Source organism: Rhipicephalus microplus, chromosome 5 (genome assembly GCF_043290135.1).
Source record: "Rhipicephalus microplus isolate Deutch F79 chromosome 5, USDA_Rmic, whole genome shotgun sequence".
In the NCBI taxonomy this organism is placed as follows: domain Eukaryota; kingdom Metazoa; phylum Arthropoda; class Arachnida; order Ixodida; family Ixodidae; genus Rhipicephalus; species Rhipicephalus microplus.
In genome coordinates, this window is record NC_134704.1 from 196756168 (window position 1) to 196773050 (window position 16883).

Here is a 16883-nt window from a genome sequence, read left to right on the forward strand (position 1 = left end):
TGTCTAATATTCGACGTAATATTAACACATATTCGACGTAATATTAACACCATGTTGGAGCATAATGAAAGCTAAAATAATTATATTCGGCACATTTTACTCACGAGAAATCAAGCAACACTGCCACCTCATCGTCTCACCACTGATTTGAGCACACGCACTGTTTATATATGCATGGCGCGATCGACTTGTGTCGGGCAGCGGCACTTTCAAAGATGGCTTCCACCTGCACGCTTGTGAGCCGCACATGATCTGAGAGCTCGTGAGACAGCTGCAAGGCCATGGTGGCCCTGCATGCCGTCCACCACTGGGTGCCCATGAGATCTACTGAGGCTGCTTGAGCATCGGCAATGTTTTCACTTTCGACGTCACGGGAGCTCATCTTGATAACTTTATTGTGAAAGTAACGCTAGTCGACTTTGGGACCAGCTGGCAGCGTGCTCGTGAGTTTCTCGTAGCGTAACTGTGACTTGGTTGGGGTCCCGGTGTCCATTGGTGGGCTGGCAGAACTTTGCTGCAAACTGCCTTCGAGAGAAGCTTTGAGGGATCGTTTCTCTTGTTTGCACGCTGTACTTGCCGGAAGCGGATCAGAGTGCGCTTATAACATTTCGTTTTGGCTAGTTTCTGAACACATATTTGCGCCAACTATGTGTTCAAGATTGTAACATCCCGAGTCCGTTCATCTGGCTAGTTCAAAATGTTTCAGCACCATGACATCTCGTACCCTTAGAATTATTGCTAGTCCCCAGCATGCAGCCTTGCGCTTTGAAGAATGAGAAAGCCACGTTTCAGGCGCCACAAAGTCCACGGAAGGCGTTCCCTGAAGTTGCACCAAATGGCATATACCATTATCGAGTTGGGCCACTAACACTTCGCCGTCTCCAAAACGGCGTGTTTGGGGCACTGATGCATTTTCAACCCGCTTCGTGTCAAGTGGCTTGCGCGTAAGGACGACGCCCTTACGATCGATTGCCACAGCCTTCCAATTGGAAGGAACGTTCTCACAGTGCTCTTCTGAGCAGCACACCTTGATGGTCGAAAATCCACGATTATCAGGCTGTACTTGGCGTCAGCCACCAAAACGTGCGGAGATTCACCATAACGATCTTGCAAAGTTCTGACAGCGGTGAGCAACTTCTCGCACATGGCGGCCCCATGCTTCACTCACACGCTCTCTAAAGGACAGCTTTTAAGCTAGACCTCAAACTCGCTTGACAAGACGTACCCAGTTGCAGTGCCATTTGAAGTGGAATACTTTTGCCCCACCATGGTAGTCTAGTGGCTAAGGTATTCAGCTGCTGACCCGCACGTCAGCAGCCGAGTACCTTAGCTAGTACCTTAGCTGACCGGCAGGTTGCGGGATCGAATCCCGGCTACGGCGGCTGCATTTCCGATGGAGGCGGAAATGTTGTAGGCCCGTGTGCTCAGATTTGGGTGCACATTAAAGAACCCCAGATGGTCGAAATTCCCGGAGCCCTCCACTACGGCATCTCTCATAATCATATGATGGTTTTGGGACGTTAAACCCCACATATCAATCAAAGTTGATTACTTTACCAATGACGTCATATGTGACGTTTACCTTGGATCACGTAACTCCAACAACAAACGCAGAGCTAAGGTAGCCTTCTAGTACACTGTAGCTAGGGTGGCTAGCAGAGCTTCACACGCTCGGGTGTGTTGCCAGACCAAAGATGGCCCCAACCGCAAGGCAATATGACAGCGCCCGCGTTCAAAATAATAGAGGTACCTAGAATATTCTAGGTCACTCTAAAAATTCTATAGGTGGCAGCACTTTCATCACAGAAGGATAGGCAGTCAGCGGCACCATAGCGGCGCGTATACAAATACACGCAGTGGCGCTTCGCTGCGTGTTATTTGAGCCGACTGGGGGCGAATAAAATGCACTTTACTGGTAAGATTTACGCTCTTCTCTGCCAAATCGACGCACGAATATTTAACTGATATTTTTTCCGCTTCGTTCATTTATTATTTGTTTGTATGATCTTCAACATTTCTGTGTGCTGTTTCGCTGTACCTGCCCGAGGTTGAAGCACCTCCTCAGGCAAGTACAGCCAAGAGTACGCCAAGTCAGGAGACTCTCCTTTAGCCCTCCTCGTGTGCATTTTGTGAAATTGCCCTAAATAAATAAAAACCATGCAACGTTACTATTACTAGCGAGTGAAACGCACTCTGGCTATAAAGGAATGCTCACTCTGGGTGTCTGTCTGCACGCTTTTGCACTACATTATGCTTTTACTATCCTGTTTGTATGCATTTTGCAAGTGTTCAACGTACTACGCACTCATGTTACATGACTTAAATACTTCTTAACATCTTGTTCATCTTAGTAGTAAAAAAAAGAGAAGGAAAGATCATAGATAGCGCTCATATTGGTGTGACGAGTTCGGTACTGTTTGCACCGAATACGATTGCGCATTTTTTCTCCCATTCCGTTCCCCATGAAATGAGCGACAGCCGATAAACCTAGCCAGGAAAGCTTCGTCCCTGACAGTGCTTTGCGCTACATTGACGTTTACTATACGAACGCACATCTTCTTGCACCAGTAAAACTCTATCAAAAGCTCGTAAGAGTTCGGCGGAAAGGTTTCATTGAAGGATTACGTTTGTGACAGTGATACAACAAAGGTGTATTTGTTTCATAAGAAGAACCTGTTTCTTTTATCTTTTTTCAAAAGAAAAGTGACCGCTGCCTTCCGTCAGCCAATCATGCCACAGAAACGCTCATGAAAATTTGAAAATACTACGACACTTTTCGTGAAATTATACAACATCAGTATGAGACACGCCATGGGGATTGACTTTGAAGTCTGGGTTCTCAAAAACATTTTAAAATCCAAGCACATGGCTGTTGTTTCAGCGTAAATTTTGCTCCAAGTTAGAAAATTGCACATGACAACTTTGTGTTAAGAATAGTTTCAGTTTCGAAGTGTCTCGCTTTATTTGATAGAATCACTTCTCTGTAGTGCGTAGTAGCACGGCCAGATAAAGAAAGCTAAATTTCATCTTATAGCCGATAAACTACATACAGCACCTAACAAGGTGCAAGCGCGTGGCCTAGAGCCTCGTTTTTTGTTTACGACAAAGTCGCCGAAATGCTGCATTCACGCACCATATAATAGTTATCATGTTTGGGACGATTCCAAGTACATGTTACGATGTGCTTCAAGTACAAAGCGGCACCCACAATGAAATGATTCTGATGAATGGAGGGTACGACGACAGTACACAACATTCTGGAAAGTGACACTCAGTGATCTTATTATCGTGCATTAACAACCAAACAAGATTAAATGCTTTCATACATTGTTTCAGGCATACGTACAGCCAGTTAGGATCGCGCTAACGTATCCGAACAAACCATCCTTTGAGAACGTGCATGTCGAACTTTTCTCCCACGCAAACACGACGTGGCTAGCAGACGACGCAGGGAGCAATACACACTTCGCCCCTTGGGCCAGTTGCCACCACTCTGCTCGATCCCGAGGCACCTCGACCACTCGGAAGTATCTCATGTTCATTATTCAACAATAAAATTCCGCAGCGTTTTCTGTCTCTCATTTCTGATTAGCAGCGATTGACACGTTCCAACACCGGTCTATCACTGCGTGCCTCCCCGGATTTCTCTTTTGAGCAACGCCGCGATGAGCGTCAACTCAGTGTGCGTTACTACCCGCAGCTTCGCATGTTAAGCGGGAAATTACGTTTTCAGTTCTCCGCTTTGCTTCAGAAACCGGCGGGAATATTAGATTCGTGTACACCCCCTAAAGCAATCGTGATACCGTGGGTGCGTTTGTGAATAAATACACATGAAAGGAAACAAGCGAGCGCGTGGCCCGCTCTGCCTAAGGCGCCATTAACCGAGGGCTAAAGAAACGCCCGTTGTCAGTGTTATCTAGCAGCGCTTATTGTACAACGTCATTGACTCGTTATTTTGTTTGCTAATAGGTGACGCGAAAAGCTTTCGTTTGTTATCGGGTGGTGATGCTGTATCGGCAGCGGCCGCAGAGCGCAGGCCAATAAAAATTGACAGCGTAGATTTACGCTACACGCAAGTTGACTGTTATTTTTCATGCTGCTTACGAAACCGAGTTGCAGGCTGCTGTTTTTTCTGCACAGTTAATGGCGCAAACGATCCATGGCCCATTACCCGCTCTCTGTCCACAGCTTTTTTTCGTTTTATTCCGTGCCCCACGGTGAATTGTTTGCCTGTGTAAAAGATTGCGCAGAAGAGAGGGACCTTTCAGAATGCCACGGGCAAGAAGCTTTCATGTCCCTTCTCGAGTTTGATCAGTTTCAAAAAGAAGACTTTTATATAGACGGACAAGACATTTCTGTATGCTCCTGTGTCACTACACTGTTGTGTAATTGACGAAGGAGATGTGCTAAAAGTTTTTTAGATATATTGACGACTTTTTAATTATCTCAAAGCGTCTATCACATCGCTACAGGCATGCATATTATCGAAGACTTTGTGCACGACAACGAGGTCTGTCTACTCTCGGTCGCTGATCAACCGGTACTGCCGCAAATGCTGGTTACTACATATTTCACCTACACCCTCAGCGAACCGGCGTATCTTCTCTCACTAAATAAAATCAGCCCATTGTTAACAATGTTTTAGCGGCCTTTTCCCGTCCCGGGAAAGGATTGGTGTTCACACACGAGGGGCCGACCAGTGGTTCTAGGCAGTTTCGGGCTTTGGGCATCACCCTGCAGGAGCCTGTTGGCTGTATTCGCCCAAGCCTAAAAAATAATTGCTACCATATGAGTCGGCGCGTTCCAAGACTGTGAAAAGGGCCATAGCCAAATACTGTATAGTCTGCACTTTCTAGTTCGTGCCCCCCTGCTCGTCATGCAGAAGGGTTTTCAAAACCGATTGGATCGGTTGACCTTGGCTGGTTTTCCTCGCTCTTCCAAAAGTTCAAATGTAAACACCACAGTAATGGGGTTGAGCGGAGAACAGCGAGACCTGGGGTCGTACACTATATGCACTGAATTTCACACACTCACAAGAAGGCTGCGAACAGGCACGGAAGCTATCTCCGCTTTGTCCATGCATGATGGGATTGATTGATTGATTGATATGTGGGGTTTAACGTCCCAAAACCACTATATGATTATGAGAGACGCCGTAGTGGAGGGCTCCGGAAATTTCGACCACCTGGGGTTCTTTAACGTGCACCCAAATCTGAGCACACGGGCCTACAACATTTCCGCCTTCATCGGAAATGCAGCCGCCGCAGCCAGGATTTGAACCCGGGACCTGCGGGTCAGCAGCCGAGTGCCTCAGCCACTAGACCACCGCGGCGGGGCCATGCATGATGAGAGAAAAAAAAAAAAAAAAAGTGGTTGCGGCAAGAAGCGCGCAAACTCGTGCACAAAAAGACGGCCAGACGAGAACGCGAGCTGTCACTAAATGGTAAAGGCGGGGCACATTTTCTGGCACACTGCAATTCACACACGCGTGAGGCGTATCTGAATAAAACAGATTCTGGGGACACCACCTGCTCGAGAATTGCTGAAAGATTTTTACATAAAAGCATGAGGTTCATTACAGACAGTTCTACGCTCCTTTCACCGGAAGAAAGCACGTTCTCGGATCGCAGGTTGTGATTAAGATGTTATCCGATCGATGTGGGCCTTTACTTCTATAACCATGTCTATACCGAAGTATTGCATTGCACTAACCATTACCTGCTCGATGTGCACCTTGCTTTCCGCGCATGCATTTGAATATATGCATATTGGGTTGCAGTAATTTTGGAATAAACAGTGAAAAGTTTGCACCCCCTGTGATTCCTTTCCTGGTTATAATTCTTTGCGCGACATCACCACATCTGGCTTCTAATTGTACTGCCCCTTGGTGAACCGGACGGAGCAGATAGAGTAGCTGCTATTTCCAATGCAGAATGAACAAAAACCTGTTACTATGCACAGATTTGTTATATTTTTATGCAAACTTTTTTTTTCATTCATCGTTGCCTGAAAAGTTGTTTAGGCCACAGGCAATCTCTCTTCGCATGCTTCAGACGGTAACATACCCTAGTCTCGTAACCTATAGCCAATATTCCGATATTTTAGAACTTTGTCCGTATTGCCACAATCACAGTGATATTAACCACATGCTCTGGAGATGCCTCTCTTTACACAGAAAAAAAAAGAAGAATTTTCCAAAAACTCCTTTTATTTAATGCTCACAAGTCCGGTTCTCTTATAACAAATCAAGGCTGTCCAGAAGGCTGGGCCTACCAGTCCCTACATGTGAGTGGCCCGCCATTCTAACCCTATAAAGCGGGAGTAGAATCCTTCAGGACCCCAATAAAAGTTTTTCATCCATCCATCCTTGTTGCCTGTACTAGACCACCTATGTTACAAGCATTGTTTTTCCATGCCTTTCCGGCCTGCAAAGACATCAGCGACCAGCGCGGTGCATGAAAGCGTCATACACACGACGACTGACAAAGTTGTGCACGTGCCACCACTGCTCGGCAGTCGCTGTGGTGCCGACTGAACTTCTGTTGGAACGAAATGGTTTTCCTTTCAGTTTTAGTTTCGTTCCACAAATCAAGGCCACTCCTAGTTGAACTAGACTTTCTCAAAAGAGAATCACGAAGTTCTTTAGTGTACTGCGTGAAGGTAGTCAGCTATATCTCAAAAGCAGCCCATCATCGAGCATACCTCTCGTATGCGACAGCGCCGTTTGTATAAAACATACTTCTGCGACCAGGATGCCATGTTGCAATGTGTCAGAAATGCACGGAAATCTATTTACGGTAATATCAACATCTCTTGCTGCCACTATTTTCATTTTTCGCACCGTTGCAACACATCTTTACTTTAGAATTTCTGCCCGAGTTGCGTGCTACTAATGTAGGCTGAGATACTTATTACTCATCATGTCCTCGGTCGTTCGGGACTGCCAAGTTTTCTATGTGAACTGAAAAACGAGTAAAAAATCTCTTTTACTCTTGAACAAAATATAGACAACGTTTTGGTTACGTCTTCGTTCCGGTCAAAAATGTAGTTTTTTTTTATTCTCGTTCTCGATTTTCATTCTATTCCGACACACTGGCTCTATCAGTTTGCACCAGAACTCGAATAGCCACGAGCGAACGTTGTGCATGACGTCACCAGCAGGGCGCTTGGGCGAAGTAGGTCTCTACATGGACACGCGTCCTGCATACAACCGTTTTCGCAGTCACGGAAACCGGCCTCGTGCGCTTCGTACGGTGTGCAAAAATGTGCTCATATCTGTTCGTCACCATTGGCGATTGAGCCCCGCCTTTCGTGGTGTCAGCCTCTATGAAAGAGGCCCAGCTTGAAACGGTGTTCCAAATGGCTCCTGAGAGCAAGGACGTTTGGATCATGCACTGCGTCCGACACTCACCTCATGGCAACATTGCTTCCGTCGATGACGATCGGCCTGAGGGGGTCCTCAGCCTGCGACGAGGACTGGTCGGCGCGGGGTGCCGCCGAGTCGCCAGTTTGCTCCCTGGCGCCCAGCCGCACCAGCTCGGCCAGCAGCTCGTTCTGAGCCGGCTGAGGGCCCAGCCGACGAAGGGCCTGCTGCACCTGCGAATGTCCAAGTTCGCCAGTTGGAAACCGCCAAGTTATGTGCGTCTAGACATCTCACCTGTTGCTCGGTGTATCCTAGCTTGACGGCAAACTCGAGCCGGCTGGCGTACTGGGGTCCCGCCGTCACGTACTCTGCGAACTCGGCACCCAGCGTGTCGGACACGGTTCGGGAGACGTCCTCGTGCTGCCGCGTAGACGACGTCGTGTCGCCAGGGTTTTCGGTGTCCGAGTCGTAGCTGGAGTCCTCAGACTCTAAGGTCCGGCGCCGGCGCACTGACTCCGGTCGGCCTCCGGACTCTACCGAGCCCGAAGACGAGAAGGCGCCGCAGCGAAGAGCCGACAAGGCGTCGGCTGCCACCACGGACTCGCACGCCGTCGCCAGCAGCTCCTGCACAGACAATGTAGCGTCCTTTGAATGCACATCTGCAAAGCAGACCCGGGCAAATTGTGCCATTCCGTAAGGCGACTGTGCGCTTCATTTTAAGGCCGCCAGTCAGATTAGCGACTGTAGCCGCCGCTATTAGCGACTGTAGCCGCCGCTATTCACGCGCATTCCTGGACACCATGCATGCAGTTCGCCCAATAGTCATCTTTTTTTTTTTGCCGTCATTTGGTTCACTCAGATTCGGGACATCACGAGAACTAAGTCATCTCGGATCGCACAACTTTCCTTCGAAACACCAGCAGTCGGCCGCAAAGCTCCAAGAGCAAAATGCAAAGCTATTTGGATAGCGAAAAAAAAAGCATGTATCCTCCGAGTGACGTCGCATTAACATCAGCACATTACAGGCAACACAAATTTGGTGTTCCAGCTCACATTGTTTGTGACCTGAGGCCTAGCCGCTGGCGGCACACACTGCCGCGCGGTTGGCGGGGCTTGCATGCGGCGAGAGAAAAATGGTTTTGCACTTTCACACAACCTACCACCTCGGAGGAAGGAAGCAACTCGGGAGAGTCCCCGACGTCACTCTAGATAATATGGGCAGATTCTCATCCCCGGTTCACATGCAAACAGTGGACCACATCTATCTCTTCCGTTCTCAAAATTACCCGGGCGGCGTGTGGCTATATCACTTCGTGCTGGCGTTGCGCTCGCACCGAGAAAAAAAAGTCACAGCCTTGCCGCAAAAGCGAACGCAATAGCAACAAATAAGAAGGTCACGCAGAGAATGGCAAGCAGATCCAAACGTGCCCCGTGTTTCTCACACACAAATGACAATGATGCTGGAAGCAGTGCAATGATGCCGGACGCAGAGTTTCTTTGTTAGAAGACTGCCTGTGTATCAAGTAACCTACGTGTCACTGAACATAGAAGAAAGTCATATTGCAGCGGTAGCCGGTTGGGCTAAAAAGTAATAGATCGATTGCAATGTGAAAAATGTTAATTGGTTGCAAGTAATCAGTAGCATGTATATGATTACATGCAAGTCAACCACAAACATGTTTTCGGGTGATATTGCAATGTGGTTTAGGTGACATGAAGTGCTGTTAAATGTTGCAAAAACAAAACATGTGATATAGAGAGTCGAAAACATTGCTGGCAGCAACTTCTATCTTTTCTTTCTATTGAACCATGTCATTGTTCAAAAAAGTTTCATGAAATTTGGGAGATTAATGTCTTATGAGTCTTTGTTTCGACCCAACATATTCAGCATTCATGTTTTCTTAATTAAATATAGCACACACGCAGTGTTGACACTCAAACTAACATGCACTCCATTAAGATGGAGTTATTCATCGTTTTTCTTTGCTTTATCAAGAAGGCAGGCATATAGTAAGAAAACTATGAAGAAGAGCACTCCATTCTAAATAATTATAAGCATTGTAAAACATATTTCTAAAATCATATACTATGTATCTTCTGAATGCTTTGTCACTCTTTCTGAATGGGCTGGTTTCTACCGTTGAGTAATTGAAAGCTGGCCCACTTGGTGACCAGGCAACTGCGATGCGGACAAAGCCTCTGCCTTTCTTTGTCTACCTCTTCATCTAGCTTCAATATGCTCAAGCTTTCCATTAAAATTGTCACCATCAAGCTCACTGACTCTTAGAAGTGAAGCAGTGCATTGATTGATTGATATGTGGGGTTTAACGTCCCAAAACCACCATATGATTATGAGAGACGCCGCAGTGGAGGGCTCCAGAAATTTCGACCAGCTAGGGTTCTTTAACGTGCACCCAAATCTGAGCACACAGGCCTACAACATTTCCGCCTCCATCGTAAATGCAGCCACCGCCGCCGCCGCCGGTATTCGATCCTGCGACCTGCGGGTCAGCAGCCGAGCACCTTAGCCACTATACCACCACGGCGGGGTAAGTGAAGCAGTGGAGCAGACACATGCTTGACAGTCTGCATTCCAACACTGTCACTTTGGTGTTAATTCTCGCGTACTTTGTCACTTTTAAATACCTTGTATAATATCACATTCTTGAAAGGTTTAACTGCGCTAATACGAACAAGGAAATTGCAAGCTGTACCTGTGAGTACGCACAAAACGTACTCACAGGTACAGATGAACAGGAATAAGCGTCTCAGTTGTTACTTCGCTGTGCCTGAAAAACGCACTTTTCCCGCAAACGGAGGCTGTGCAACTATTGCAGTCACCTTTGTGCACCCTGTAACTACAACAGAATCATTCCAGTGCAAGCCTGGGACCAGCCAACATGTATGATCCTCCCCACCAGGAGATAAGAGCGCGCGAGAGATCGTCCACCACCCTCCTCTCCGTGGGCCAAAGTACGCGTGAGAGATGAGAGCTGCCGCGCGCTCACTCTGCCATCTTGCTGATAATGCTGAAGACACAATAGCTCCCCCTCACCCCCGAGATGCCCGCCACAGCTGTAAGTGATAGATATAGCTTGCCGTTTGAACATTGAAGGAGGTACCCTTGGCAGCTCAGTGGTTAATGCCTCGCATTCATGACACGGAGAATCCCACATTCAATGGGATCTAAAAATGAGACCGGAGTCTCATTTTTAGATTTTTTTCTTTCTTGCGTTTCATATACATATACGGTGTGTGATATTGACGCGGCGGCGAAATCCAGCTGAGACTGGCCATATAATTACCATCCCCATAACAAGGGTATATGAGCATTCTGAATTATGCCTAGTATCTTTACTTTATTAGCCAAATCACTGTTCTGATGACAAGCGCCTGCAATTTGTGTAGAATTCACACATAATGTAAAGACTCCACGTGTTTCTATGCTGTATGACTGATTGTATGTGCACTTATATACCCGGTCTTTATTATTTACATATCGAAGGAATTGTATACACACAAGATGTAATGATTTACACCTTGGGTGAAATCATATACATTCATTACATTACTGATTACAGAGTTGTGGGACGCGTTTCCCTTTGATAATGATATCTTTGTAGTCGGTGGAGTACGTGGCCTTGAATGAGAGTAGGAGAAGGCAATGTCGATACAGGCGCCTCTAATGATGGTGGGACGTATGTGGTCGTACCAGTTGCACGAGAGAACGTAACGGGAGCCGTCGTCAAAAGCCACGATGTCCGCGGTGAAGTCTCCGAGGAGCACGAATGGGCCGTGTTTGAATTCAGTTCTGCACTGCAGCCGCCTTCACGTCCCGGCGATGGGAGAGGCCTCGGTTACGAGTGGACACGGCGCGACGAGGGATTTGCAGCAGCAGAAATGGTTTACAGGGTTGGGGCACAAAAGACAATCGTACTTGACGTGGAGTGCTACGCTCAAATGTATAAATCCATGGCTGAACCGTCCGCGGTTTACCAGGGACAGTCATGTATTGTGGCCGGGGAAATGTGGTGATCGCAACTGCGCCGACACGAGGCAGGCACGAGAAAGCGCCACAGCATGTCTGTTCTCACAACTCCATTTACGCTCTGTACAGAAAACGTGCACGAGCCATTGGTTTATCTCACGAGCACAGCAGTGTGCGCACGGTGCAGGCGTGGAAATGTCACTTGACTGAGAACGCGTGTGCTGTGAGACGGCTAGTGTTATAGTGGGCGCAAGAAATTTGTTAACACGAAACTCCCTGTCATCTCGTCTTGCGGGACTCAATGTATACTTCATCCGCGGTCCCAAGCAGGAACAGCCGTACCACGGTATTTCCTCACAGTGCCTAACATTGATTTTGCTGAGCACTCCAAATCATTGACGGACTGCGCTGCAGTGCGTGAATGGGCGCTCGTTATACCGTTCAGACTCTGTGGCTACCAACAGGTTTTATAAACAGTGCTGGGTGGAACTGCAGCACGGGAGAACACTGCGGAGCAAACAACAAGGCAAAACAATGGCGCCGCCGTAACCAGAGCAACGCGGCCATTGTGCCTAGTGAATGTAGCCGCTATGACGTCATTTCCTTTTGCGTAGCACGGGGTAATGGGACTCTCTTTTCTACATCCGTGCCTCCTGCTCATTCAGGAAGTCGGGTGTACGGGAGGCAAAGTGCATGCTGTTGTGTGTGTGTGTGTGTTTGTGTGTGTGCGTTTGTGCGTGCATGCGCTGCAGATATGCGTCTCATATATATTCAAGCACCTAGAAGTGGATGCTTTTGAAAAACATCCCCATTTTCTGGAAACAAAGTCCAAGTTTACCGGTCGTATAGTATATGTGGGCGCCGGTGAACAACAAACGACAGAATACTATTTGGCTTGGCTCGATGACGTTCGGGCCTTGAGCTCCCCCGCCGCTGCGGACAGATTAGTCGTAGTAGGATATTAAGTGAAGGTGCTTTTTTTGTTTGTTTGTATTGCCTCCATGTTGCTTATGGAAACGTGACACGAGAGGTCCCCTCGAAAAAATCATCAGATCGCGCCACATCGGAATCGACAGGCTATCGCCGATCAAAAGAGCACCAGTTACCGAAAAGCGGCGCATACAAATATACGCGTGTGACTAGCGCGCCTTCAAAGGCCACATTTTTGAACCGTGCTATAAAAACCAACGCCTCCAAGCAAGCAACTGAACAGCAAGCAAAGAAAAAAAAAAGGAAGGCACAAGCGAAACGCGACAGCTGGCATCCAATCTCACTAAGCGCAACAAGATATGCAAGGTTCGTTGTCAACTTGTCAACGCCTAACACATGACAGCGCAGTTGAGTATTTATCCTGCCGAGGCTGCATGAATTGTGAACTAAAGTACTAAAGACAAGCGCCCTATTCTCTCCTGGCGTTTTTGCGGAACAATTCGTAACATCAGTAGATTGCTAACGTGACGTCAGGATACAGAAAATCACAGTATATACACAGAGTGAATGATCATAAGTGAGGCCAAGCATCCGTCCGTCCGTCTACCTGTCAGTACGCCTTCTTTATTTCACTCAATGCCAGCGCAAACGTGCGCTCTTCAACGGCCACCGTTGGTTCAGAGAGTGGTCGTGATGTGACGCCACATGAGAGGCAAGGCTGCTTGCGTCACTTGTGCTTACGAACGCTTTTCCACGGTGACGCAATAGACGTATGTCCCTCTCCAATGTCATACTTCTGTCATATTTTTTTCTTCGTGCTCCTTCTTTGTGGTTGGAGGTAATGCCGCCGCCATTTCACAGCGCTAGTTATGCAGCGGCATCACAGTGACGTGTCCCCATTGGTTTGAAGTCACTGGAACTGAAGAGCTGGGTTGCGACGCCCTCACGCAGAACGCGCCATACTCGGGGCGGCTGCTTATGCCGTAAAAGGAGAGAGAAAGCGCGCGCCTCCAGACCGGCCAGGCGAGTCAACAGAGCGGAGCGAGCCCAGATTTGCTATTATCGCCGCTTGCAGTGGCGCAATAAACACTTCCCTTGTGACGTGAAATTATTCCGGACTGAATAAAGTGTATGCCCATTTCCGCAACACCATTTGACATCGTGAGCAGCGATGCAAGGTCAAACACAGTGACACTGGCGCCTCTGCGAGCCAGCTCGCTTCGCTTCCCTCTTCACATCGATGACGTCGACAAAGATAATAGCGTATGCTAACGTATTACGTACAAGTGCAAAGCTTAATAGTGTTGTCAAAACAAGCACTCGATGACGAGCTCGCGCGTGACCGGTGTAGGCGCCGGCCGGCGCCGGCCATGCTATAGGCCTATACCTTACCTGTAGGAGTCGTCGCAGCTGTTGCTACCCGCGCTTGTCGCTCAGGAAGGCGTAGTCTTATTCATTATTTTTTTTTATTAGACGAAGCTTGGCTGGGCAAAGCACTTTGTTTCGTGCTTCATTACGAAGATACAAAGTCTTTCTTTTGCCTATGCGCCGCATGGGGGTGGAGCCTGCCACGGCTTCGCCCCCGTATGCCCCGAAACGCCACATATTTGTGCCGGAGCATCCGACGCCGCATCGCATGAAAAATAGTACCATCTAGCCCGATTTGCCGCGCCACCTTCTGTGTGAACGAGCTTGCCGGCTGTGCGTTATGGGCGCACGTGCGTGTGCGTGCTGTTTCGACCGGTCTTTGCACGCACCGGAGGAAGATGCCGAGGCAGCATGAACAGACTGAAGGACAGAGATTCATTTCGGCAAGCATTTAGTTACGTCCAATAATAGCGCCGTGTATGTGTTCTGTGTCTTCGCTGTCCCGTCCTGGATGCGCTATACCTCGAACCCATGGTACAAATCGAAGATTTTGCTCTCGTGTACCCGCCGGGGGCTCTTTTCCCCTGCATGCATAGGTGATGAAATGACTACAAATCGCGCAGTCCAATCACATACCTTTCGATGATGCTGCCCACACCCACCCCGGACGTCCTTGACCGAGGCGTGGCCAGCGCACTCTACACCTGTGACATGTGAACACTATGGGGTTGCACAACCAGCCGCTTCAAAAGGTCACTGTCTCGCAATAACGTTCTGAAACCCTCTGGGTCGTCTCGTCCAATCCCTAGCGGCGTCGGACTGCACAGCGCCTCAGAGTTCTCCCAAGCAAACGCAAAAAGCATATTTTGCAAAACCATCAGCTGCTTCTGGAGAGAACGAGTTGGCGTCATCCTCGGTATGCCGTGTAATTTGATGCAACAGCATGACCTCCAGAATTAACGTGGCCAGCGGAGCCAATCAAGATATGGGGGAAACATTGCGCACGGCTGTTAGTCGTTTTGACGGATACGGAAATCCAGCAGCTACCATTTAGCCTATAGTTGGACATCATAGAAAGCGCTCTCCCAGTAAATTCGAATCAGTGAGTGGCGGGAACGTGATGATTCACCACACCGGGAGCAAGCTGCAAAAGATTTGTTTTGGAGCAGACGTACGTTGGTTTAAGAAGAGTTGTAGCGTTAAAAGAAAAAAAAAATCAGATACCACGTGCAGTAGGAATTGATAATGTGCCAAGCACGAATGATTGATTGATTGATATGTGAGGTTTAACGTCCCAAAACCACCATATGATTATGAGAGACGCTGTAGCGGAGGGCTCTGAAAATTTCAGCCATTTGGGGTTCTTTAACGTGCACCCAAACCTGAGCACATGAGCCTACAACATTTCCACCTCCATCGGAAATGCAGCCGCCGCAGCCGGCATTCGATCCCGCGACCTGCGGGTCAGCAGCCAAGTACCTTAGCCACTAAACCACCGCAGCGGGGCATCGCGAAACACGAATGAGGAAGGTTGATATGTCACTCTAGAATCAGCACTATATGCTACGAGGTGGAGGTAAATTACGCCACACATGACTTCTATGTCGTGATTATCATGTTTGAACGTGTCATTTGCTTTCGTCTAGTGACGTCACGTGACACCAAATTTGATATATGTGGAGCTAGCGAAACGGCCACGAGCGCATAATGAATATGGTATGTTGTCATGTTCTTGCATGACACGCGTGTCATGATTATCATGTTTGCCCCGGTCAGATATGTTCGTCATCCACAGACGTCGTTACACCAAAATTGGTATTGTGAAGCTAGCGAAACGAGCACGAGTGCACTATGAGTGTAGCATCGTGAACTTACTTACAGCACAACACCAGAAAAAACACCAGAGAAAGAAAAGACGGGGCTGACTCACAACTGTTGTTTATTGGAAAAAAACGGGGTGAAAAGTGTATATATAGGTACTGGCAGCCTACATCACAACATGCGCAGAATACGAGGTGCACCGAGATAGGGTTATCACACTCATGGCAATAAACAAGATTGGCCTAAATAACTTAACTCTTTTTCATGCAGTGTGACGGATGGTTCACTAACGCACTTGCTCCCCCTAATCTTTATATGATATGCCTCAGCGATTTCTCTTGTTAGCTGGTTAGGATGCTTGAAGATGATGGTGGTTCTCTCAAAAATGGGACGACAACCGCACGACCTGCAATGTTCCGGCAGATGAAGTCGCGCGATTCCTTGAAGAGACAACTCATGCTCCCTTAAATGAACATTGACACATCGTTTCGTTTGTCCCACGTACTCCCTACCACACGATAATGGAGTTAAATACACAGCTTTTTTTACGCATGCGATGTACTTGTTCTTATGATTCACCGCGCATCTCCCTTTGGCTTGTTTGTTCCTCAGCGCATGATCAACCATCGGGCAAATGCGACCTATCTTATGTTTGGCGGAAAAAAGAGCCTCGACACCATATCTTGAGCCTACGTTTTTCAGCCCATGCGCCAACTTGTGTACATAAGGAAAAACCGCTCTTTTTCTATCAATATTTTCTTGTGCTCTTGTGTGTTTCACGAGCTTAACGCTCCGAACCATTGACTCACACACAGCCGAAATCGCCTTGTCAGGATAACCAGCATCTACTAACCGTTTTACCTGGTTATGAAAAGCAGTATTCGACACGTGCACACAGGATTTCCTGAGCGACGCATTTAAGATTGTCTTTGCAATCGCTCTCTTCACAATCTTAGAATGGCCAGACTTGTAGTTTAAGATAGGCTTCACTGATCTTGTGTCATATTTCCAACACAAATGATCTTTACCAAAATTTAGCTTTAGGTCAAGAAACTGTAGCTCGTAATCCTTACAGACTTCGTGAGTGAAGGTAAGACCTATACCATGCTGACTGAACAATTTGAGAATGTGGTCAGTGTCCTTTTGGTGAATGTCATTGTGGGAAAAAATTACAAAATCATCGACGCAACGAAAAACAGCACTGAAGCACTTACTAACGTGACCTTCCAGCTGCCTGTCAATGTAGCCTAAAATAATGTCACTAATAATGGGGGCGACGCTCGACCCTATGCAAACACCAGACTTTTGTACATAAAGATCCCCCCGCCACGACACAAAGGTACTTTCAAGGTAAAATGACAAAAGTTCAAGAAATGATTCTAAAGAAATACCGCAACCATCGATGAAAGATTG

The 16883-nt window shown here is 47.6% G+C and overlaps 1 protein-coding gene across 3 annotated transcripts in view; it reads right to left on the reverse strand.

Annotated features, from left to right (window-relative positions):
* The window catches only part of LOC119173590 (uncharacterized), a 294126-nt gene that overhangs the window by 137668 nt on the left and 139575 nt on the right, over window positions 1-16883 (reverse strand). For all 3 annotated transcript variants that reach the window (XR_012895547.1, XM_075896331.1, XM_075896332.1), the window contains exons 2-3: window positions 7658-7987; window positions 7412-7596 (exon numbers count right to left, since the gene is read on the reverse strand). Coding sequence is in view for 2 of the 3 variants with exons in the window: in XM_075896331.1 (XP_075752446.1) it covers window positions 7412-7596; window positions 7658-7987 (515 nt within the window). In the remaining variant the exon portion in view is untranslated. The remainder of the gene's footprint in view (window positions 1-7411; window positions 7597-7657; window positions 7988-16883) is intronic.